Source organism: Rhinatrema bivittatum, chromosome 1, assembly GCF_901001135.1.
Source record: "Rhinatrema bivittatum chromosome 1, aRhiBiv1.1, whole genome shotgun sequence".
In the NCBI taxonomy this organism is placed as follows: domain Eukaryota; kingdom Metazoa; phylum Chordata; class Amphibia; order Gymnophiona; family Rhinatrematidae; genus Rhinatrema; species Rhinatrema bivittatum.
In genome coordinates, this window is record NC_042615.1 from 731,768,056 (window position 1) to 731,791,675 (window position 23,620).

At 42.7% G+C, this 23,620-nt stretch overlaps 1 protein-coding gene across 3 annotated transcripts in view; it reads right to left on the bottom strand.

The window, feature by feature from the left end:
- ITGA1 (integrin subunit alpha 1) overlaps nt 1–23,620 on the bottom strand; it is a 462,364-nt gene that overhangs the window by 297,605 nt on the left and 141,139 nt on the right. For all 3 annotated transcript variants that reach the window (XM_029577630.1, XM_029577622.1, XM_029577640.1), the window contains one exon: nt 10,176–10,288. In XM_029577630.1, coding sequence (XP_029433490.1) covers nt 10,176–10,288 — 113 coding nt within the window. The remainder of the gene's footprint in view (nt 1–10,175; nt 10,289–23,620) is intronic.

Genomic DNA, 23,620 nt, shown 5'->3' on the forward strand with positions numbered 1-23,620 from the left:
AGGCCTAAATAATAGCCTCTCCACCCATGATGCAACAATGGGCCTTGCCAGGCCAAGTATCTTCCCCCATACCATCTAAAACTATTTCTAAATGTAAAATTGGAAGTTGTCCCAGCCTGCCTCCACCCCCACCCTCTCCCTTCCTCAGATAATCCTCCTGCAACCACCCCTGGAAGCAGGAGCAGATTTCCATTGGCAAGTTGAGCTGAACCACATAGTCCTGAGACTGCGGGTTCCATTGGAACAGCATAGAGCACTGAAAAGAACGCATATGCGCCCTCACCCATGGCACCACTTCTAGGGTTGCCGCCATCAAGCTGAATACCTGTAAGTAGGACTACACCATCGGGCACATGGTGTTCACCAACAGACGCACTTGAGACATCAATTTCTGAATCAGAACTTCCGGCAGGAAAACAACTACCCCATGTCAATTTGGACCCCCAGACACTCCAACGACTGGGATGGCTGAAGATTGCTCTTGGTCAGGTTCACCACCCAACTGAACCCCTGCGATAAGGAGCTCACCTTGTGTCACCAGGAGGCTCTCTTTCTGAGACTTGGCTTGAATCAGCCAGTTGTCCAAATACTGGTGCGCCAGGATCCCTTCTCTTTGCAAGCCCACTGTTATGGCTAGCATAACCTTGGAAAATGCTCAAGAAGTAGTGGCTAGGCCAAAGGGCAGCGCTTAAAACTGATAATGGAGCCCCAACACCACAAAGCATAGAAAGAGTTGGTGCTCCAATTGGATGGGAATATGAAGGTAAGCATCTAAATCCAGGGAGGTCAGAAATTCCCCCGACTACGCCGCCATTATCACAGAGTGTAAGGTTTCCATGTGAAAATAAGTCACCTTCAAATGTCAGTTGACTCTCTTGAGATCCAGGAGGGGACAAAAGGAGTCCTTCTTCATGGACACAACAAAATTAATGAAATAGCGCCCCATACTTTCTTGAGACATGGGCACTGGAACCACAGCCCTCAGCCTGAGAAGCCTTTGAAGCATAAATTCCACTGCCTGCTTCTTCTATGGGAAGTGCAAGGGTACTCCATGAACACGTCCCAAGGAATACTGCAAAATTCCAGCACATATCCTCTTCATATCACCTCCAGCACCCACCGGTCCAATGTGATCTCGAATGCCCTCTGATAAAAGAGGGAGAGAGATGTCCCCTATCTCATGTTACCAAAGGTGGGTCAGCACACCTTCATTGGGAAGAATGGGAGGGTCCACAACCTGAGCCTTCACCTTGTCTGACACAAACGCCTGGATCCTGCAGCATGACCTCTGATGATAAAGAGGCACTTCACTTGTCTCTTATCTTCCGGCAAACAAGGAATTGGAGATTCGCTCCACTTACTAGCCAGTAGGGGTGTGCATTCGGATTGACCGCATTAGTAAAACGCAACTCATATTTTTTTTTTACTTAAAAAATTGATTCGACATAAACGATCGGATTTCCCACATATCGAACATAGATATGTTCGATATGTGGGAAATCGCGATTATTGAGCCAAAATAAAAATATAAACCCCCTCACCCTCCTTAATCCCCCCCCCCCCCCCGACTTACCACAACTCCCTGGTGATGGAGCGAGGAGTGAGGACGCCATTTCTGCAATCCTTGGCGAGAAGCATGTGACGTCGGCGGCACGTCGAGTGACGCCGGCGTCACGTGATTCCCGGCTCGTTCGCGCCGGACGGCTCGTTCGGCCCAAAAAGAACTTTTGGCCAGCTTGGGGGGGCCTCCTGACCCCCCCAAGCTGGCCAAAAGTTCTTTTTGGGCCGAACGAGCCGTCCGGCGCGAACGAGCCGGGAATCACGTGGCGCCGCGTCACTCAGACGCGGCATCACGTGATTCCCGGCAAGTTCGCGCCGGACGGCTTGTTCGGCCCAAAAAGAACTTTTGGCCAGCTTGGGGGGGTCAGGAGGCCCCCCCCAAGCTGGCCAAAAGTTCTTTTTGGGCCGAACGAGCCGTCCGGCGCAAACGAGCCGGGAATCACGTGACGCCGCGTCACTCGACGTGCCGCCGACGTCACATGCTTCTCGCCAAGGATTGCAGAAATGACGTCCTCACTCCTCGCTCGATCACCAGGGAGTTGTGGTAAGTCTGGGGGGGGGATTAAGGAGGGTGAGGGGGTTTAAATTTTTTTTTTGCACATATGTACATATACCCAACTCATTGGATTTTTTTTATGTCCATATTGGCCGCAAGTGGGACCCCCTTTCGGACATAAAAAATATGAACATAAAATTTTGCTCTGCACATCCCTACTAGCCAGGTTCTCCAACTCTTGTCAAACAAAAGCGAGCCACTAAAAGGCAATTTGGTGAGATTAGCCTCAGAGGTTGCTTCAGCTGACCAATTTCTCAACTATAACTGGCACTTGGCCACCACAATCGAAGTCATCCCTCTGGACAAGGTGTGGACTAAGGCACAGCCTGCATCAGCCAAAAAGGGAGCAGCTGGTACCATAACAGTGCTAGGATTTACGCAAGAGTCAGGAGCCTCCTGGGAGAGAAACAAACAAGAGTGAGTCACCAAGGAACAACATGAAGCATTGCAAGGACACTGCCACTAAGGATGCGCATTTGTTTTCAACAGAATAGATAATGGCAACAAAATTGCCTATTTCATCTTGTTTCGGGAGCACCACGAAACGAAAAAAGACATTATGAAATTTCAGAAAAATTAGTATTTCGTGTTACTGCTCACTAAGTCCCATTAATGCACACTAACTATAGTTTTCCTATTTACGGACTTAGTGCGCACTAACTGGATGTTACTCATAAGTTAAAAAGTGTCAACTGGGGAGCAGTTCGTTAGCTATAGGTATGGTTTGCATTCCCATTGGCTATCTCCTTAGTTACTTGTTTGTGTTGCCAAGGTTGCAAGGTGGTGTTTGTGGCGGGATGGCTAATCTCTTTGTATTTTAGGAAAGGGGACATGGCATTTAGGTATATGTATACTTTTAATTCCCCTAATATGAGTCTGTGTATTTGGGTGGGGGGGGGGGGGTGACTGGTGAGAGGGGAAGTAACTTGGGTGAATGTATGGGGTGACAGGTGGGAGAGAGACTAGTTGGGGTGGTGACTATAAACAGAGATTCAACCAGTAAAGCCAGTCATCCCCCCCCCCCCCCTCACACACACACACACCAGGCTGCCTCTCTCTCCCAATTCACCCCATACCCCTTTCACTTCCCCTCTCACCAGTCCCACTCTACACACAACAGGCAATCTCTCTCTCTCACCAATCACCACCCCAGTCTCTCTCTCCCCCATCATCCTATTTTGTCACCCCAGTCACTCCCCCTTTACCAGTCACCCCCACACACCAGGATGCATTTCTCTCAACACTCACCAACCAGTCTCTCTCCCACCTATCACCTCATACAGTCACCCTAGTCACTCTCCCTCTCATCAGTTACCTGCACACACACCAGGCTGCTTCTCTCTCACCAGTCAACAACCCAACCAGTGTTTCATCTGTCACCCCATCTAGAAACCTAACTCTATCCACCCCCTGTGACGAATCCCTGAAATTTGTGTAATATTTTCACTGAATAACTTTAAATTATTTGCTGCTATTTTCCCACATGACCCGACACTCTTCAAGTCATGTATCTTCACTGAATAACTTTGTATTATTTGCTGCTATTTTCCCACATGATCTGACACTCTTCAAGTCATGTATCTCACTCTTTACCTTCGAACTTTATGTTAAGTATGCATATCCTAAAATGCCAGGGCCCCTTTCCTAAATACAAAAGGATTGGCAAATCCTTTTGTATTTTATGCATGACATGATTTGCTTATTCTGACTAGAACTTAATTTTTTTTTTATTAATCAGCTGTTTGTTTACATTTGTTACCAGGCACTAGCCATCCCCCCATAAATACAACCTTGCAGCACAACCATGCAACCTTGGCAGCACAAACAAGTAACTAAGGAGACAGCCAATGGGAATGCAGAACCATAACTCTAGTTAATAAACTGCTCCCCAGTTGACACTTTTTAAATTATTAATAACATTTTTAGTTAGTGCACACTAACATCCATTTAGCATGCACTAAGGCCCAGATTTTAAAAGCCCTATGTGAGTAAATCCAGTGGATTTACATGCGTAGGTGCCCTTATACACACCAGAGCTATTTTAAAAAGGCCCGGAAACGTGCGTAAAGCCCATGGATGCGTGTAAGTCCCAGTGCTTCAGGAAACGGGCCGGGAGGGGGCGAGGTGGGTGTGGGTGGGGCAGAGCGGGGCTAGAGGCCACCGGCACAGTGGCTATTTGCCACTGTGCCGGGGGATCGCGTGTCGGCAGGGTGCTGGCAGGCGCAAGACATAAGAAAAAATTGGGGGGGGGGGGGGCTAGGTTAGGGATAGGGGGCGGGTAGATTAGGGGAAGGGGAAGGGAAGTTAGTTTAGGGGGTTCGGAAGTTCCTTCCCAGTTCGCTCCGAAATCGGAGCGGACTGGGAGGGAACTGTTCAAGGACGCGGGCCTCGGCGCGTGCAAGTTGCACTAATGTACAACCCCTTGCACGTGCCGACCCCCAATTTTATAGCATGCGCGCACCATCCTCTGAGCCAGCCTGAGCTCCAGCCTGAGGACCCGCTGCCGCTCAAGTGGTACAGCGGCGCTGAAAAAAGGTAGAAGCATCCAGACCAAGAGGCATCTGAGGACTACTGAGCCACCTTCCCCTGCTGAGGAACAGTTAGGGGAGGGCCAAGGTCAGGCGCCCCACCTGAGACATCTTCAACCAGATCAAATCCGGATGGGAAGAACAAGGCTTAGCCAAAAACAGAGGAAGACAAGGCATTCTGAGCCTCCAAACAGCGCTGACACAAAGCAGTGGGCATTCCAGAAGAAGACGCCTGAAAAGAACAGGCAATGCAAAGATAAGGTGCTTAGGCTCTGGCGTACAGGCACTATCATGGCCGGCAATGCACTGAGCAGTGGCCAGAAGCATGCATCTAGCTGCTTTTTGCCTTTTTTTTTTTTTTTATATATGTGCTCAACTAGGCGCCCAAAAATTATGCATCCAAAACTTGTGCGCACACACCTTGGTGCTCAACTATGTGCCCAAAAATTATGAATCCAAAGCCCTTACCTAGGAGACCAAAATAAGAGCACACAAAACACTCAAGGGCCATATTTTAAAAGGTACGCACAGGCGTACATTTGTACGCACAACCCGGCATGCACAAATGTACAACTAATTTTATAACATGCGCGCGCAGCTGCACACATGTTATAAAATCCAGGGTCGGCGGGGCCTCGGAGTGAACTTTCCTTCCGCCCCCCCCCCCCCCCCCCCAACTTTCCCTCCCTTTCCCTACTTAACCCACCCCCCAGCCTTATCTAACCCCCCACCTTTGTTTAATAAGTTGCGCCAGCCGAGTGCCGGCGCGTGATCCCCCGGCACGGCTGCTGTACCGAAGGCCTTGGTCCCGCCCCCGCCCCTGCCCCCACCCCTTTCACAAAGCCCCGGGACATAAGTGCGTCCCAGGGCTTGGGAGCGTCGCTGGGCCTATGCAAAATAGGCTTGGCGCGTAACCCTTTGAAAATCTGGCCCCGAGTGCACAGTGCCACTTGAGTGTCGATGGAAGCACATGGTCACTAGGTGGCGCTTAATGTGGGCGCTCAAAGTTCAAAGCTTTACTGTGCACCAAAACTGGATGCACAACTGGATGCACAGTGAGACGCATACACCGGACCAAAAAGCCATTAGAGTGCAGCCTCCGAAAGCATGCAAAAAGCTGTTGCGGCCTACTACACTGTGCACTGCGAAAAGCCTTGGAGCGGGACCTAGCCTACAGAGGCTGCTCAATCCGTCAGGCTGCCCACATCCCTTGACCTCCCATGCAGCGGAATGAACGTTGGAACGGCATGCCAAGCTCGCAGACTGGGAGAAGGAAGCCCTGTACAGTAAAACCTCCCATTAAGTCTCTATATATATCTTCTTCCTTTTTTTTTTTTTTTTTTTTTAAACTTACCGGAGCTCAGCCTTACCTGGCTGAGCACAGAGATGGTCTCCGGCTGTGGGGGGAGAGAGCAAGTGCCGTCACTGCCATGCTCAGCTTCCTGCACCTGCTGCCTTTCAACCACTCAAGCAGCCAAGTCCACGCCGGCAAACCAGCTACCGGACCAAGTCACACCGCTGAGGGACCACGGAAATTAAGTGGGTTTGTGCTTTGTGAGCCAGTGAATTGTTTACCATTTGGAGTTATCATAAATATGTGACAGCCTGTCTAGTTTGCCCGTTCACACCAATTGCTCAGTTTTACAATCCCTACCACTCTCTCAGAGGTCTTCTGTGTTTATCTCATGTTTTCTTGAATTCAGATACTTCCTTGTCTCCACCACCTCCACAGGCAGCCTATTCCATTTATCTACCACCTTTCATATGAAGAAATATTTCCTTAGATTACTTGAGTCTACCCTCTTTCACCCTCATCCCTCAACTTTCTATGTTTCACCCCATCCCTGCTAATCCACACTAACTTTCTCCGTCACCACCACCACTTTTTCCCCCTCCAGGGATGACCAGAGATAACTTTCCCTTCCTCCCTCCTTGACCCCAGCACTTGTCTTGCTCCCCTACCCTTATAAATCACAGCTAACAGACTTGTGTTCCCTTACTACCTTCGGCTGAGCTCCAAGTCCTGGAATAAGAGCTGCAGTTTCTCACCACATGTTGCCTGCAGTGTGTGCGCGCCAGGTTTAGCTCTCTCATACCTGCAGGCTTACTGAAAGGGAGTGGCTGGAGCAGTAAACAGAGAAGCCCAGAGCTTTTTAGTATTTCCCCTGAGACCATGCAATAGATGCAAATTTCCTGAGTCTCTGGGAGGGGGGGGGGGGTCTAGAGGCCTAGAATGGGTAGATGTGAATTGGTTATTTACTCTTTCGGATAATAGAAAGACTAGGGGGCACTCCATGAAGTTAGCATGGGGCACATTTAAAACTAATCAGAGAAAGTTCTTTTTCACTCAACGCACAATTAAACTCTGGAATTTGTTGCCAGAGGATGTGGTTAGTGCAGTTAGTGTAGCTGGGTTTAAAAAAGGATTGGATAAGTTCTTGGAGGAGAAGTCCATTACCTGTTATTAATTAAGTTGACTTAGAAAATAACCACCTCTATTACTAGCAACAGTAGCATGGGATAGACTTAGTTTTTGTGTACTTGCCAGGTTCTTATGGCCTTAAGTGTTCAAACTCTGTGAGGTCCATTTTCAGCTGCTGTGCATTTCTAAATATACCTGGCTATCTTTAAGTTAGCTGGATAAATTTATCCAGTTAACTCTGCTCCTCTTCAAAACACCTCCCGCCCATCCTGAGAATGCCTCAGACTTATCCTGTTAAATTCTTGCGGGATAACTAATTATCCAGCTAGAATTTAGCCAGATAAGTCACTGAATATGCTGTTTTTGTCATTTAGACAGAAAACCTTTAAGTTGTCTGTCTAAATGGCTTTTGAATATGGACCTCTGTAAGTTGTTTACCACATGAAGTTTTAATGGGCTCCTATTGGACGCACAGGTTAAGTTGCAGGTATTAGAAGACAGACATATTAGAGAAGTGAAAACTCTTCTGGAGACCTTCCATCAAAATGAAAGAAACTCCAACATAAAGCTGGCTGGCCCTTTGAAGACCACTTGCAAACCTACTTTGCAAACCACAAAGGAAACTTTATACTAGTCAAGTGGCCAAGGAGATCTAGATTATTCCAAAGGGGAACCAGAGAGGATGGACATGAGGAAAGCTTTATTGAAACAGAGATCTTGTACTAACTTGACAAAACCGCAAAGATGAAGAGAAGAGCGACCCAAATACACCTTCTCATGGTAATGGAGTCCCAGAAGTGAATAGCTAATTTTTTGTTTCAGCATCCCTCTGGCTTTAGACATCACCTTGTCACATTGTTTCATTGCCTTTAGATCCCCAGTCACTATCACCCCAAGGTCTCTCTTCCATTCAATGAACATTAGTCTTTAACTTCCATTGCATAGTGATCTTTTGGAAAAGCATGATGCTTCACTTTGGCATTAAATCCCAGCTGCCAAACCTTCGACCATTCTTCAACCTTTCTTAAATGATTTTCATTCTCTCTACTCCTTCAGGTTGTCCACTCTGTTGCAGATCATAGTATCAGCCGCAAAAAGAAAAACTTTTACTTCTAACTTCTCTGAACTGTCGCTCATGAAGATATTGAACAGACCTGTTCCCGAAACTGATCCTTGAGGCACTCCACTTAACACTGTTCTTTCTTCAGATTAGGATCCATTTACATTACATGTGTCTCCTGTCAATGAAACAAATTGTAATCCATTCCACCAGCCATCCACTCCCAGGCTTCTCATTTTATTCATGAGCCTTGTATCTGGGACCGTATTAAAAGCCTTGCTGAAGTCAGGTAAATTGCATTGAATGTTCTTCCTGATCTAATTCTTTAGTCACTTAATCAAAAAAATCTATCAGATTTGTTTGTCAGGACCTTCATCTAGTGAAACCATGTTGCTCGGGTTTAGCAATACTTACCTTCCTCAAAGTTTCTATTAAGTTTCCCATCAGTGAGATAAGGCTAACCTGCCTGTAGTTTTCAGCCTTCTCTCTACCATATTTGTGAAGTGGGACCACAACCACTCTTCTCCAATCTTGTGGCACCACTCCCATCTCCAATGATCTTTAAAACAGGTCCTTTAGAGGACCCACTAGCACATCTCTAAACTCCCTTAGATTCCTGGGATGTAGCTCATCAAGCCCCATGGCCTTAACCATTTTCAGTTGTCCTAGATCTTCCCATTCATTCTCTTCTGTAAATGGGGTTGTGTTACCCCACTCCCATTCATGTTCTTATCCACCACCAAATGTCTCCTCTAGAGTCTATATTGAACACTACACTGAAGTATTTGTTTGCTATTTCTAATTTTTGCTCCACACATTGCTTCTGCTCTCCTTTCAATTTTACAATACCACCTGTGGTCTTCCTCCTTTCTCTGATATATCTGAAAAATGTTTTGTCACATCGCAAAACCTTTTTGGTGCTCCTTCCATCTACTTGACCTTTCGCTTTTCTGATTTCTTTCTTTGTCTCCTTCAGCTTCATAAGATATTCTTCCTTGTGCTCTTCTTTTTGGGAACCTTTGTACTTCTTGAACACTAATTGTTTTGCCATTATTTTTTCAGCCACCTCCTTTGAGAACCAGATCAGTTTATTTTTCCGCTTACCTTTATTTTATTTTCTTGCATAAAGAGTTGCTGCCTTTGTAATAGTTTCTTTTAACTTGGCCCACTTTTGTTCCACTTCACCCATCTTCTTCCAGTCTTCTAGCTCCTCCTCAAAGTACATCTCCATTTTACCAAAGCCCATATTTTTAAATCAAAAACATGAATCTTCTTGAGTGATTTCTCTCTATCCTGGCTGCTATATAAAATCATACGTTCTGATGATCGCTGGTGTTCAGGTGACCGCCTACCCAGATATTAGAGACATACAGGTGCATTTTCAAAGGAATTACACATGTAAATGTAACATTATCATAGCAATTTTCAAAAGCCATTAACCCACGTTAAGTGCACTTAACACAGGTAAAACCTATTGACAATTCAATGGCATTTTTTGTAGCAATTTAGAAATGCCCACTTACACAGGTAAAGTGCATTTATACATGTAAAACCCAGTATTAAGAATGTAAATGCTTTTGAAAATCAGGCTCATTAACCCCATTAGTGAGCACCAGGTTGAATATCACTCTCTCCCTTGTGGGTTCCATCGCCATTTGTTTGAGAAGAGCTCCTTGAAGGGCATCCACTATCTCTCTACTTCTTGTAGATTCTGGTGTAGGGATACTCCAATCCACATCTGGCAAATTCAAATCTTCAATGAGCAACACTTCTCCCATCTTTCCCACATTTTGGATATCTTCGGCCAGCTTTCTGTCCAGTTCTTCTGTTGAGTTGGAGTCATATAGACCACACCAGGGTAAATGAGAGCAGGATATTTTCTTTTTTTCCTTTTTAAAATTTTTTTTAAGCACTCCTACAATACGTCTGGTTTTTAAGACTATTTTATTAAAGAATGAGTAAATGAAAAATATTGGAGCATTCTGATAATCCAGCAATTTAGCATTCCAAAGTTATCTATAATGTATTGATTATAATTCTTATACATACCTGGCAAATTCAACTTTACACATCTTGGTTGGCTGTCCCTTCCTACAGGACATTTATAAACATCACCTGTTCTTTTCTTGGGTTGTCCAACTAATGGAGATCCAATAAGAATCCTAAAATATAATAATAAACATGCTTTTTTAATGGAATATAAAATAATGTGACCATTATATATTATTTAGTGGGTTTATTTCTCTATCCATATGGCAGACAGAGTCACACAGGAGGAATAACTTAGAGACAGTAAAATAATTTAAAAAAAACTTATGGAGGTCAATATTAAAAAAAAAACAAAGAGTTGTCTGGATAACTTCAAGAGATACCGGACAAATATTTGTGTTAAAAAATTTCTCCCTGCTCAGCAGATCATTTTTTTCCAGGCAAATCATTGACTGGACAAAACTGACCTATACAATAAGAGGCAGAGTTGGGGCATAGCAAAACCTTAGCCAGACAGCACAAATATTCATCACTGTTTGGCTAAAATATCCAGAAAATTCTGGTCAGGCTGAAGGGCAGGTCTAATGTTATCAGGATAACTTTATTTGGGTGTATTCAGCAGCCTGGATAAGTTCCAATGAATATCTGGATAAAGTTAACAAAATAAAGTTATCTAGTTGACTTAGATCCTGCCATGCTGCTGAATATTGGGTTCATAATCTTTTCCAAAGTAATGCTATTATTGAATTTATAGGCACTAAGTGATAAACACTGGCTAGCACAGTTACATAGTTTGGTAAGGTTTTAAAAAGTCTAGCTGGAGGACCTGGGGGCAGTCAAACAGGCAAGAAATTTAAAACCCCTTAAATATGAACCTCATAATGTTTTTTGATACCTTGATCATTTAGAATTCTTGACTAGGCAACTCCTTTTTCAATAATGCAGTTGCATTCAGAAAACTCAAACAGATCCCTACTCTACTTACTTAGATTTATTTATTTTATTTATTTCAAATCTTTTATATACCGAAGTATAACAATCTGCCTTCACTCCGGTTTACATGAGAACAACTTAATATATTATATGAACATTAGAACAACTTATTACAGTAAATGTACATTTGAACGAGAGACTCATTAATTGAACGACTATTACAATCTGGAAAACGAACATTTCTAACAACACGCAAATTGAACATATATATGAGTGGACCATAAGATAATTTTATGCAAGTTACATAGTAACTAGAGTACATCATCGAACATATGGTGCGTTCATCATCGGACATAAGGTGCATATAGTTTTTTCGTGTATGGGTATGTTGGGACTGAGGGAAGAGTCTGAATTCGGTAGGCGGAGGGATCAAGACTTATTATTAACTAAAAATGCTACAACATTATAGATAAGAAAGATAGCCAGATAACTAGCGTCTGAAGACTTATATGGCTATCTTACTTATCCGGCTAACCCCTAGATTCATTAAAATGCTATAATAATGCACGGTAAGAAAAAGGGGCATGTTTATGTTAATTTTACAATTACTGCACTGTGTGCTAACATAGGGCCTTATTTACTAAGCATTTTTTCCAATAAACATAGACTGGGGAAAAAGCTTTAGTAAATAAGGTCCTTAGTGCACTTATCATTAATCTAGAATGAGAGAACATAGTAGAAAATCTCATCTTTGTGAGACTTCCTCAATCCAAATGACATCAAATCTTCGAGGTGTATTGTGCTGTTCGTACTGTCTATAAACAGTACGTCTCACTCTGCATGAAAAACTGGCCCTGAAACCACCACCAACATCTCTCCTCGAGCTATTAACTGGCCCTCCTATAGAGATATAAATAGCTGAATACTGTGAAGGCTTCTCCAGAGTCTGTCTCTCTTTCTCTCTCTCGTCTAAATCCCACCCCTTCAAAAAATCTGCATTCAGGCCTGTAGTAACATGATTATCACATGTGTTACTGCATGAAATGGGTATGTGTATTGTGTAAGCTTTAGATATAGCTACATCTAGGCTGTCAATATATAACTTTGGTAACATCCATCTTAAAAATTCATCTTGAAAGATAGGAATATATAAACAGTTAAACAGATTCTGAATTGCCAATTGCAATTATGCAATAAAAAACTAGAAAAATAATGGCATTTGAAAAAAGTCTAACATAAATGTGTACTTGGAAGTTGCGAGTATAAAATGAGTCTGAGACAGCAAAATATAATAATATAAAAAAACCTCAGAAAAACAATTGAAACTTGGGGATATTCCACCTTAAATATCAATTCTGCAAATTGTAAACTGAGTGATTTCAAGTTGCAATATTTAATTGTTGATTAAACATTCAGCCAAGTAATATTTACATAATTTCTTCTTAAATATGTAACCCCCTATTCCTCAGAGTCACCTTGGAGGCTACAGAGGTGGTAAGTTACACTGCTACAGCCCCGGGAACAGCAAAAGTCCACAAGGGATCACCAAGTGGGGACCACACTGTCTCTGGGAGGCCCATGGGAATGCTTTCCATGTAGCAAAGTCCAAGGCCCACACCATTAGTTGGTTCCCAAAAAAAACTGAATTGTATTTGGAAATCCAAATCCAAAAGACAAGACAGCGGGGAAACAGCAGTAGAATCTTAAATGAAACAAACCGGATACAGTTCCACAATAACGAAACAGGTTGACAATTCTCTCACTAAGTAGGAGGAATCCTGCTCCCACTCCCACTAACCCCCATGGCCTTCGGGCAGCATCAGTCTCAGAAAGATCTTTTACTGGAGCTTTGCCAGATAAAGTGTTACCCCTTTTGTTTGATAGGGTGTTCTCCCTTTACCAAAACCCTTCTCTTCAGCTTAGAACCTTTCCTGTTCTTTGCTTCAGAAATCTGTGGACGTTTCACAAGCCCTGTGTTTCTCTCAGCGATCAGCAAATGCCACCTAACAGATGCCAGGGTGCACCTTATGTAGTCTCTCGCCCACCTTGTTTGTTCCCAGTGGAAGGAAAGTACCTCATCCTTTCCAGCACCAGTTCTTTTCATCCCCCTGCACCCCTCCCTGAGAGGAGGCTTTCAGCCCTGCCCTGTGGCAGAACTCCCTGATCTCTCCCTCTTTAAACCTGAAGAGCAGGAACCCTCCGGAAACCTTCTAGTGACCCTAGGAAGGGTTACAAATATGTGCCTGAAAACTGGAAGCAAGCCAAGCATGAAAGTCTAGAAATAGATGGACTAAAAGTAATACTTTCAGAATAGGTAACTTGTTTATTGATTTATTTATTTCACACATTTCTAACCTGCTAGTCCTAAAAATACCTGATCCTAGCAGTAACAACTCAAACAAATAAACAATATTACACATAAACAAATACACCAAATGTACAACCAAAATAGACAAGTCAAAGTAAAAGGGGTATCAAATTCTGACTCTTACTAGCCTGCTACTCCTTGCTGTTATGACAATAGTAGCCTTATCCGGACTGAGTTTCCTCAGGATATGTCAGAGGTCTTAACCAAACCATGTCTCTGTTTAGGATGGTCATGGTAGATAGGCATGTTTAGTGAGGTATGACATTCCCAACTGGGAAAGGTCTTGTGAATTAATAAAAACTCCCGCACCTTTTAAGCAGAGAGAGCAGAGAAGGAGAACCAGATCTTGGAGTGCAGCATGCCTGCCATCCCACATTAGTGTGCACTAACACAACATACTCATTTTTACGAAATTTTGCCATTTTTTATTTTGTTTCATGGCGCATCAGAAAAGAGAGAAAATAGACAATTTTGTTGCCATTATCTATTTTGTTTACAATGAAGGCACATCTCTAATATATACTACTTCAATTACACAAGAGAGTGAAAATGGACAAGTCCCTGAGGCCTGATCGGATATATCCCAGGATGCTAATGGAACTTAGGTGTAGGCAGGTTTGCTGAAGGACCTGTTCCTCAGATTCTTGGAAATGGGAGTGGTTCTGAAAGATTGTAGAAGTGTGATTGTTGTCCAGCTTCACAAAAGTAGTAACAGAGAGGAGGCTGGAAACTACAGACCAGTTAGCCTTACTTCGAATGTAAGAAAATTAATGGGATACCCTGCTAAAGGAAGCTATCTACGATCCAGTGGTTGCAGGATCCAAGACAACATGGTTTTACCAGAGGGAAGTTGTGTCAAACAAATCTGATTGATTGTTTTGATTGGATGACTAGAGAATTAAATCAAGGAAGTTCACGTGATATAGTTTACATGGATTTCTCCAAAGCTTTTTATATAATCTGGATGGAATAAATGACAGTTTTATGGAGCAATTGGTTCAGGAACAGACAAGAGAGAGAGCAATTTTAGATCTAATTCTCAGTGGAGCACAGGATTTGGTGAGAGAAGTAACTGTGGTGGAGCCACTTGGCAATAGTGATCAAAATATGATCAAATTTGAATTAATGACTGGAAAGGGACAGTAAGCAAATCCACGGCTCTAGTGCTAAACATTCAAAAGGGAAACTTTGATAAAATGAGAAAAATAGAAAAAAACTGAAAGGAGCAGCTACAAAGGTAAAAAGTGTGCAAGAGGCGTAGTTATTGTTAAAAAAAACACCATCCTAGAAGGACAGTCCAGATATATTCCACACATTAAGAAAGGTGGAAGGAAGGCAAAACTATTACCGGCATGGTTAAAAGGGGAGATGAAAAAAGCTATTTTAGCCAAAAGATTTTCATTCAAAAATTGGAAGAAGGATCCAATAGAAGAAAATAGGATAATGCATAAGCGGTGGCAAGTTAAATGTAAGACATTGATATGACAGGCTAAGAGAGAATTTGAAAAGAAGTTGGCTGCAGAGTCAAAAACTCACAGTAAAACGTTTTAAAATATATCAGAAGCAGAAAGCCTAGGAGGGAGTCAGTTGGACCATTAGATGATTGAAGGGTTAAAGGGATACTTAGAGAAGATAAGGCCATCGCGGAAAGATTAAATGATTTATTTTCTTCGATGTTTACTGAAGAGGATGTTGGGGAGGAACCTGTACCGGAGAAGGTTTTCATGGGTAATGATTCAGATGGACTGAACCAAATCACGGTGAACCTAGAAGATGTGGTAGGCCTGATTGACAAACTGAAGAGTAGAAAATCACCTGGACTGGATGGTATAGACCCCAGGGTTCTGAAGGAACTCAAAAATGAAATTTCAGCCCTATTAGTAAAAATTTGTAACCTATCATTAAAATCATCCATTGTACTTCAAGACTGGAGGGTAGCTAATGTAACCCCAATGTTTAAAAAGAGCTCCAGAGACAATCTGGGAAACTACAGACTGGTTAGCCTGACTTCAGTACCAGGAAAAATAGTGGAAAGTGTTCTAAATATCAAAATCACAGAACATTAAGAAAGACAAGGTTTAATGGAACAAAGTTAGCATGGCTTTACCCAAGGCAAGTCTTGCCTCACAAATCTGCTTCACATTTTTGAAGGAGTTAATAAACATATAGATAAAGGTGAACCGGTAGATGTAGTATATTTGGATTTTCAGAAGGTGTTTGACAAAGTTCCTCATGGGAGGCTTCTAGGAAAAGTAAAAAGTCATGGGATAGGTGGCAATGTCCTTTCGTGGATTACAAACTGGTTAAAAGACAGGAAACAGAGAGTAGGATTAAATGGACAATTTTCTCAGTGGAAGGGAGTGGGCAGTGGAATGCCTCAGGGATCTGTATTGGGACCCGTACTTTTCAATATATTTATATTGATCTGGAAAGAAATACGTTGAGTGAGGAAATCAAATTTGCAGATGATACAAAATTGTTCAGAGTAGTTAAATAACAAGAAGATTGTGATAAATTACAGGAAGGCCTTGTGAGACTGGAAAATTGGGCATCAAAATGGCAGACGAAATTTAATGTGGATAAGTGCAAGGTGATGCATATAGGGAAAAATAACCCATGCTATAGTTACACAATGTTAGGTTCCATATTAGGTGATACAACCCAAGAAAGAGATCTAGGCGTCATAGTGGATAACACATTGAAATAGTCAGTTCAGGGTGCTGCGGCAGTCAAAAAATCAAACAGAATGTTGGGAATTATTAGAAAGGGAATTGTGAATAAAAAGGAACATGTCATATTGCCTCTGTATCGCTCCATGGTGAGACCGCACCTTGAATACTGTGTACAATTCTGGTCGCCGCATCTCAAAAAAGATATAGTTGCAATGGAGAAGTACAGAGAAGGGTGACCAAAATGATAAAGGGAATGGAACAGCTCCCCTATGAGGAAAGACTAAAGAGGTTAGGAAATTTTGAGCTTGGAGAAGAGACGGATGAGGGGGGATATGATAGAGGTATATAAATCATGAGAGGTCAGAACAAGTAAATGTGATTCGGTTATTACTCTTTCCGGACGCGCGTGCGGAGCTGTCCAGGGACGGGGCCGAAGCCTCCAGGCACAGCGGCCATTTGTGGGAGTTTAGGTAGGGCTGGGGGCAGGTTAAGTAAGGGAAGGGAGGGGAAGGTGGTGGGTGGTGGAAGGAAAGTTCCCTCGAGGCCGCTTCGATTTTGGAGCGGCCTCGGAGGGAATGGAGGAAGGTTGCGCAGCTCGGCGTGCGCAAGATACACAAGAATGCACCCCCTTGCGCGTGCTGACCTCAGATTTTGTAACATGCGCATGGTTGCACATGCATGTTATAAAATCGGGTGAAGATTTGTGCATGCCGGTTTGTGCGAACAAATCTACGCCCGTGCGTAGCTTTTAATATCTGCCCCTTAGTTTTTTGGGTACCTACCAGGTTCTTATGGCCTGGATTGGCCACTGTTGGAAACAGGATGCTCAGCTTGATGGACCTTTGATCTGACCCAGTATGGCATGTTCTTATATTCTTAATTTCACGTAGGAGGCTCATGAATAAAATGAGCTGTCTGGGAGTGGATCCCAAGGTAGTGGAATATATTAGAATTTTTTTTATATGGCAGATGGCAGTGGGTAGTGGTCTATGGATAGAATCTGGGGCCAGTCCTGTTTGATATCTTTCTTAGCAATATTGCAAATGGGTTAGAAGGAAAAGTTTGTCTTGTTGTAGATTACAGTGATCTGCAAGGGGGAACAACCCTTAAAGAGTAGAAAGAATAAGAAGTGATATAAGAAAATTTAAGGACTAGTTGAAGGCTTGGCAACTAGGATTCAGTATAAAGAAGTGCAAAGACATGCATTTGGGATACAAGGAGTTATACGTGATGAGCGTGAGAGACTGATATGATTGGACCAATAGAGAGACCATGGGGTGATATTGTCTGATGATCTAAAGCAATGTGGTGGTTAAGACATGGACAGTATCTGAATTCAAGAAAATATGGGACAAGCACAGGAGATTTATGAAAGAGAGATAGGGATTGTAGAGATGAGAAGATGAATATATGGTCCTTTTTGGATGTCATGTTGTATGTTTCTTTGTCATTGTGATCAAGTGGTGATAAAAGTTAGAAGAATTCTGGGCTGCATAGAGAGAGGCATAATCAGAAGGAAAAAGATGATGATAATGTACAGGTCAATGATAAGGCTCACCTAGAGTATTGTGTTCGGATCTGGAGACCATATCTCAAAATGGATACAGATAAGGCAACCAAATGGTATAGGGCATGCACTGTAAAACTTGTGAGAGAGAAACCTGAAGACTTAAATATGTACATCCTTTTGCGGCCCCGATTGCCTCCCTCGCGATCGGGTCCGTGCCCACTTACCCCTGCTCTGGGCCGCGGCCAGAATCGCCGCGTTTCAGACCTTCTAGGCCACATGGCTGCGGTGTCTCCCAGAGGGAGACGCCGCCGAGGCCCGATGCTGGCTCCACCCCCGCGAGAGGGCAGAGCATTTAAAGGTCCAGCACCCGGAAGTGCTGGACCGCCCCCTGGATGACGACAGACGCCGGCACAGTACTTAAGCCGGCATCTGACTCCCAAACGATGCCTTGCAACGAGGTTCCTCTTCGGAGGGTCTAGTTGCTGTCTATTCCTGCTGACCTCGCTGTTCCTGCTGACCTCGGATCCTCCCGGTGTTCCTGCCCCGGCTCCAGCTCCAGCTGTCCCTCGCTTCTGTGACTTCCTGGTTCTTGACTCCAGCTCGCTTCTGACCTGTCTTGCCTGCCGCCTGCCTCGACCCTCGGACTTCCTTCTCGTCTCCTCGCTCGTTATCTCCTAAGTCCCAGTGGTCCAGATCCCTACAGGCTCCTCCTGGGGGGGATCTAGGACTTCCAGGGTGACGTGCTCTTCGGTGCTTCAGCTTGGTTCCGCCTCCTGGCCTGTCCACGACGGAACCCCCAGTTCCATCAGGCTGGCCCAAGGGTCCACCCCAACCCGCTACTGCAACACATCCTAAAGGAGAAGATAGCAAAGGGGATATGATATAGACCTTTAAATATCTAAAATGTATTAATGATACACTAGAATTAAACCTTTTCCCATGGAAATATCATGACCCTTAACTGTAGAGTTAAGGGTCATGATATTATCGTCCAAGGGAGTAGACTCAGGAGCAACATCAGGAAATTAGTTTTCACAGAAAGGGTGATGGATGCTTAGAATGCCTTTCCAGAAGAGTTGCTGAGATAAGAAAAAGACTTTTCTGTTTTTAGGAAAGGATTGAACATATAATTTTTTAAACTTGCATAAGAGACTGTTTTAAATGAGGCATTTATTTACACTGGCTGGCATGATGTTTTGGAAAGTGGACTATTGAGTGAGGCCTACCTTTTATTTTCATTTTATCTTGTTTTATTTTATTTTAATCTTTTATCCTAATTTGATTACATTTTTTACCTCTGATTTCATGTTTTTTACCTTTGCACTGCTTGCTTTTATTGATGTTAATTATTTATATCTCCTGATTTTAAGTAATTTGCTATTATGTTAATATTATTTTATCTTGTAAACCGATGTGATTGACTACAGAACAGTGGTATATAAACATATTAAATAAATAAATATAAAAGTAATGGAATTCAAGGTGGCATAGGATAAGCATAGAGGATCCTTGGTTACTAGAGGATAGAAATGAAGTAAGGAGGTAACCTACAGTACCTGAATGTAATCTGCTTTGAAATGCTGAAAAAAGTGTGAAAAGCAGAATATAAAAACAAAACAAAACAACAACTTGTGGCAGCTTTTGTTGTAATAAAAAATATAAGCCCAGTGTCTACAATTTTACTACTGGATTTATATATATATATATATATATATATATATATATATATATATATATATATATTTAAATACATTCATATCCTTTGGTAATAGGGTTTTTTTAATCCCTTTTCTTGTAATTTTTCGTGTAATGTTTTTGCATGGAGGTAACCTGCATGGAGCAACAGTTACAACCCTCAACAGTAGACATGGGGATAACCTGCACAAAATGGCAGTTACAATCCTAAACACCTTGCTTGGCAGACTGGATGACCCATTTTGGTCTTTATCTGCCGTCATTTACCATGTTACTATGTATGTGGTTACCCTTTCATAGGACCCTGTTAGAAATCATTTTTTCGAAGTGACCTCACACACACACATATACTATATACCAGCAAACATTTAACAATATCATGAAAGCCATGAGTCCAAAAAAGAAAACAAATATAAGGGAAACTGCTTATTGCAAAAAAGTGGATAATATAATAGATTTCTTTTAACAAATGGTGAGAAAGTTAAATCACAACTCTTATTCTGTTCATGACACTGCTATACTAAAATCCTTCGTGCCACCAACCCTATCAATTCTATCAAATGAGTGCCTCCTTTGTGGTTGTTTATGGAGATCTCATGTTGCAATGCTCATATGTTATCCTTCAGTGACTAACAAATACCAAAAATTGGACATCCAGTCATCCTATACTGTAAGCCAAAGCTGCTTCGCTTTTTTGAGCTATTGTGGTGGGGCCATGTGGATCAATGCAGAACAGTTATTCTTTCAGTCAAACATCCTTATACTGATAGATAAATAAAATTGCTGATGGTGGTATAAATGGATTAAAAAGCACAAATGACTACATTTGACACTTAACTAATCTTCATTGTAACACAAAATTGTGTCATTTTACCACCGGACCTTAGACTTGAACCCTGCTTACCAACATTCACTTACCACCGGACCTTAGACTTGAACCCTGCTTACCAACATTCAAAAAAAAACTTAAGACTTGGCTATTCAGGCAAGCCTTTCCGGAGTCAAATATCCATTGAGAGACCTCACTGCACAATGTTAATATCCATAAAGAGACATCACTGCACAATGTAAATAAGTTACCTCTGTAAATTTTTACGCTACTATCCTTATTTCCTTCCTCTCCCAGTTCTACAACCTTGTTTTATTGTAACTTTTGCTTCCGTTGCACTTGTTAAAAGAACAGTTTTTGCACCCCCTGTTATATGTAAACCGGCATGATATGATCTTATCATGAATGCCGGTATAGAAAAACCTTAAATAAATAAAATAAATAAGATCTTTCTACCTAATTTTAATAGGAAGCCAGAATCACAATAAATATGCATTTACTTAGTGTGACAGGGTAAGTAGATCCTGCACAGAGGCTGGGAAAATGGCAGCAAATAAGACAGTGCCAAGGAAGTGAGACAGTATTAAATGTGTTGCCAGAAGCCATATTGTGGCTCTTGTTGGGTCTCTGGAAAAAGAGAATGGATTTGGAATCCCTTCTGAAGACAGCCATGTGCAGGGCATGTCCTATTAGATAAGCTTAAAAGCCAGACTGCAGGCTACCCAAGGCAGAAAAAGCCGAAGCATGGTCCAGTGGAGAGTGGAACTGTAAATCTGGAGAAAAGCTGATTGGAAATTCAAAGAGCAGAAACCTTGCCTGTCTGTTTTTCAAGATGACATGGGACCAGGGACTGCTCAGCTCAGAATACAAAGAATTGGTGATTCTGGAACCTTCAGCTGCCAGTTCTTCTCAATTAAATATTAAAAGTTAGATATTCAAAAGTAATTTAGACGGATAACTGAAAAGTTATCTGCCTAAATGGCTTAGCTGTGACATTTGGTGATTTATCTGGCTAAATTCCTGAGGCAGAAACAGAGTTAATGGGTTAGAGTTAACCTAACTGGCTAACTCTGGCCATGTGGCAGGCAGATCTAAAGTTAGCTGGGAATATTCAGTAGTGTGACCGTGCCGCTGAATATCTCAGTTAAGTTAGCTGCATAGGTGTACCCAGCTAATTTATCTAATTGCTCAGCGGCTGAATATGGACCCTCAGTGACTGTTATGCATAACAACTGTATCCAAGAGCCTTATTGGAAGTAAAAGAATTGCAAATGGTAACTGAAGAAAGAACAACAAAGTTCAGGTATATATGAAAGGGGTATATGTAAAGAATTTTACATTTGCAGATTTTGCTGGAATAAAAATGCTGAAATAATACATCCAAAATCCTCCTTTTCTGGAAGAGGCTTTCAAGTAAATTTCAAAAGCTCAAATGCACAAATACTGGGGTTTACGCGCGTGGTTGGGCCTTGCACGCACAGGGCCAGATTTGCTAACCTACGCGCGGGCGTAGATTTGTGCGCGCAACCCTATGTAAAATAGGCTAGGCGCGTGCAGGAGCGGGTTTTCGGGGTTACGCGCGTAACCCTTTGAAAATCCCCCCCATTGCGTGCATTTTATAATAGGCCCGGCCCCGTGCGTAAAACCCAGTACGCGCATAAGTGCCCAGCTTCTCCAAAGGGGCTGGCCGGGGGACGGGGTCTGGGCGAGGTGGGGTGGGGTGGGGTGGGGCAGGGGGCGGGCCGGGACAGCTGTTCCGGGGAAGCTTGCGCCGGCAGTCAGTCGGGACAGCGGTAGATTACTGTTGCTCCAGAGGAGCAGTAAGTAATAAAATAAAAAATTTTGGGAAAGTTAGGTTAGGTTCAGGGGGTGGGGAGGAGAGAGAAAGAGGGAGGAAGTTTAGGTAGGGCGGTAGGGAAGTTCTCTCCCAGTCTGTTCCTTAATTGGAGCAAACTGGGAGGCAACTAGGGGAGGCCCAATTGCGTCACCATGCATATTTAGTGAAAATATGCCCCCCTCCGCGCGCGCCACCCGCACATGCTTGCGTGGATTTTCAAATCCTGTGTGCATGCCCATCAGATTTTATAACATGCCAACATGCACTTTATCAAATCGGCGCATCCCTGTGCGCGTGCTGGGAACTGCGCGCACATGGACGGGCACAAGCTGCTTTAAAAATCGACTCCTTTGGTTTTCTATATCCCAGCAGGGAACAGACAAACTTAGGCTTATAAGTTTCGTTTTGAAAAGACATGCACAATTTTTGATCCAATGAACTGTATGCATTTATGCTGAAGTTACTGACTGCTGCAACACATTTACTGTTAGAAGATAACAGATAATGTGCTGCAGCAGTCAGAAACCTTACAGATGCATATATGCACAGATGCATATACGCAGCAGAGAGCTGAGCAAATTCTGGTATACACAGTTCTGTGTTTCCTTACATTTTGGTTGAAATTCTAAAAGCCACTGAAATTAGATAACTACAGCTAAAGCTGAGAAAGTCATAAGAAAGGATTCTCCCCCTTTTCATTTCCTAAACAGTTTAGGAAATGAAAAAAATGCAATAGGGCAAAGGTTCCCAAACCTGTCCTGGGGGATCCCCAGCCAGTCAGATTTTGAGGCTATCCACAATGAATATGCATGAGATAAAATTTGCATGCTGTGGAGGCAATGCATTCACATTTTGTCTCATACATATTCGTTGTGGTTATCTTGAAAACCCGTCTGGCTGGAGGTCCTCCAGAAACGGTTTTGGGAACCACTGCAATAAGGCATAGGCCTTAAAAAATATGCCAGGACTTCTTGCTATTATTGTATATGAAGTCAAAACAAATAAAAGACCTTTTATAAATCCAGTTCACTAAGGACAACTGAAGAACAAGTACACCAGGGAGCACTTTAAAGAAGAACTTAAACACAGTGCAGAAAAGCAAGTAAAGGTCTTTTTAAAGATATCCCACATGGATTGCAGACTACCTCACCCAGCACATGCTTTTGGATAGGCTTCCCTTCGGGACATCTAAAAAACTCAAAAGGCATCTGCATTTAAATCACATTCCACATGTGCAACAGTCCCCAAACACCAAGCTAATAGTTTCTGATGGCAGAAAGGCATCTGTACATCATGTTCAACCTTCTGCGTGCTTTAAAAACCTTGCTGAAAAATATGTTATTGCTTTGTAAGAGCATGTTCTGCTTACTGTTAAATTCTTGGAACCTATCTTTCAATGTAATAAGCATTAAGCAGTATATAAGTACAAGTAAATAAATAAATAGTTTGTCAAATTGCCTCTGTGAAATTTGATGGCAGATTATGGCCATAGATTTTAATGTACATTTATTATTGATCAATTTCAGCCTGTGGCCATCTCATCTGCTCTGAACACAGGTCTATACCAATGTTCATAGAAAGAGCTATAATTACACTGTATTTTCTCAGAGATCAATTTTAATTAAGTAATCTGACCGCTCACCTTAATATATTATACAAAA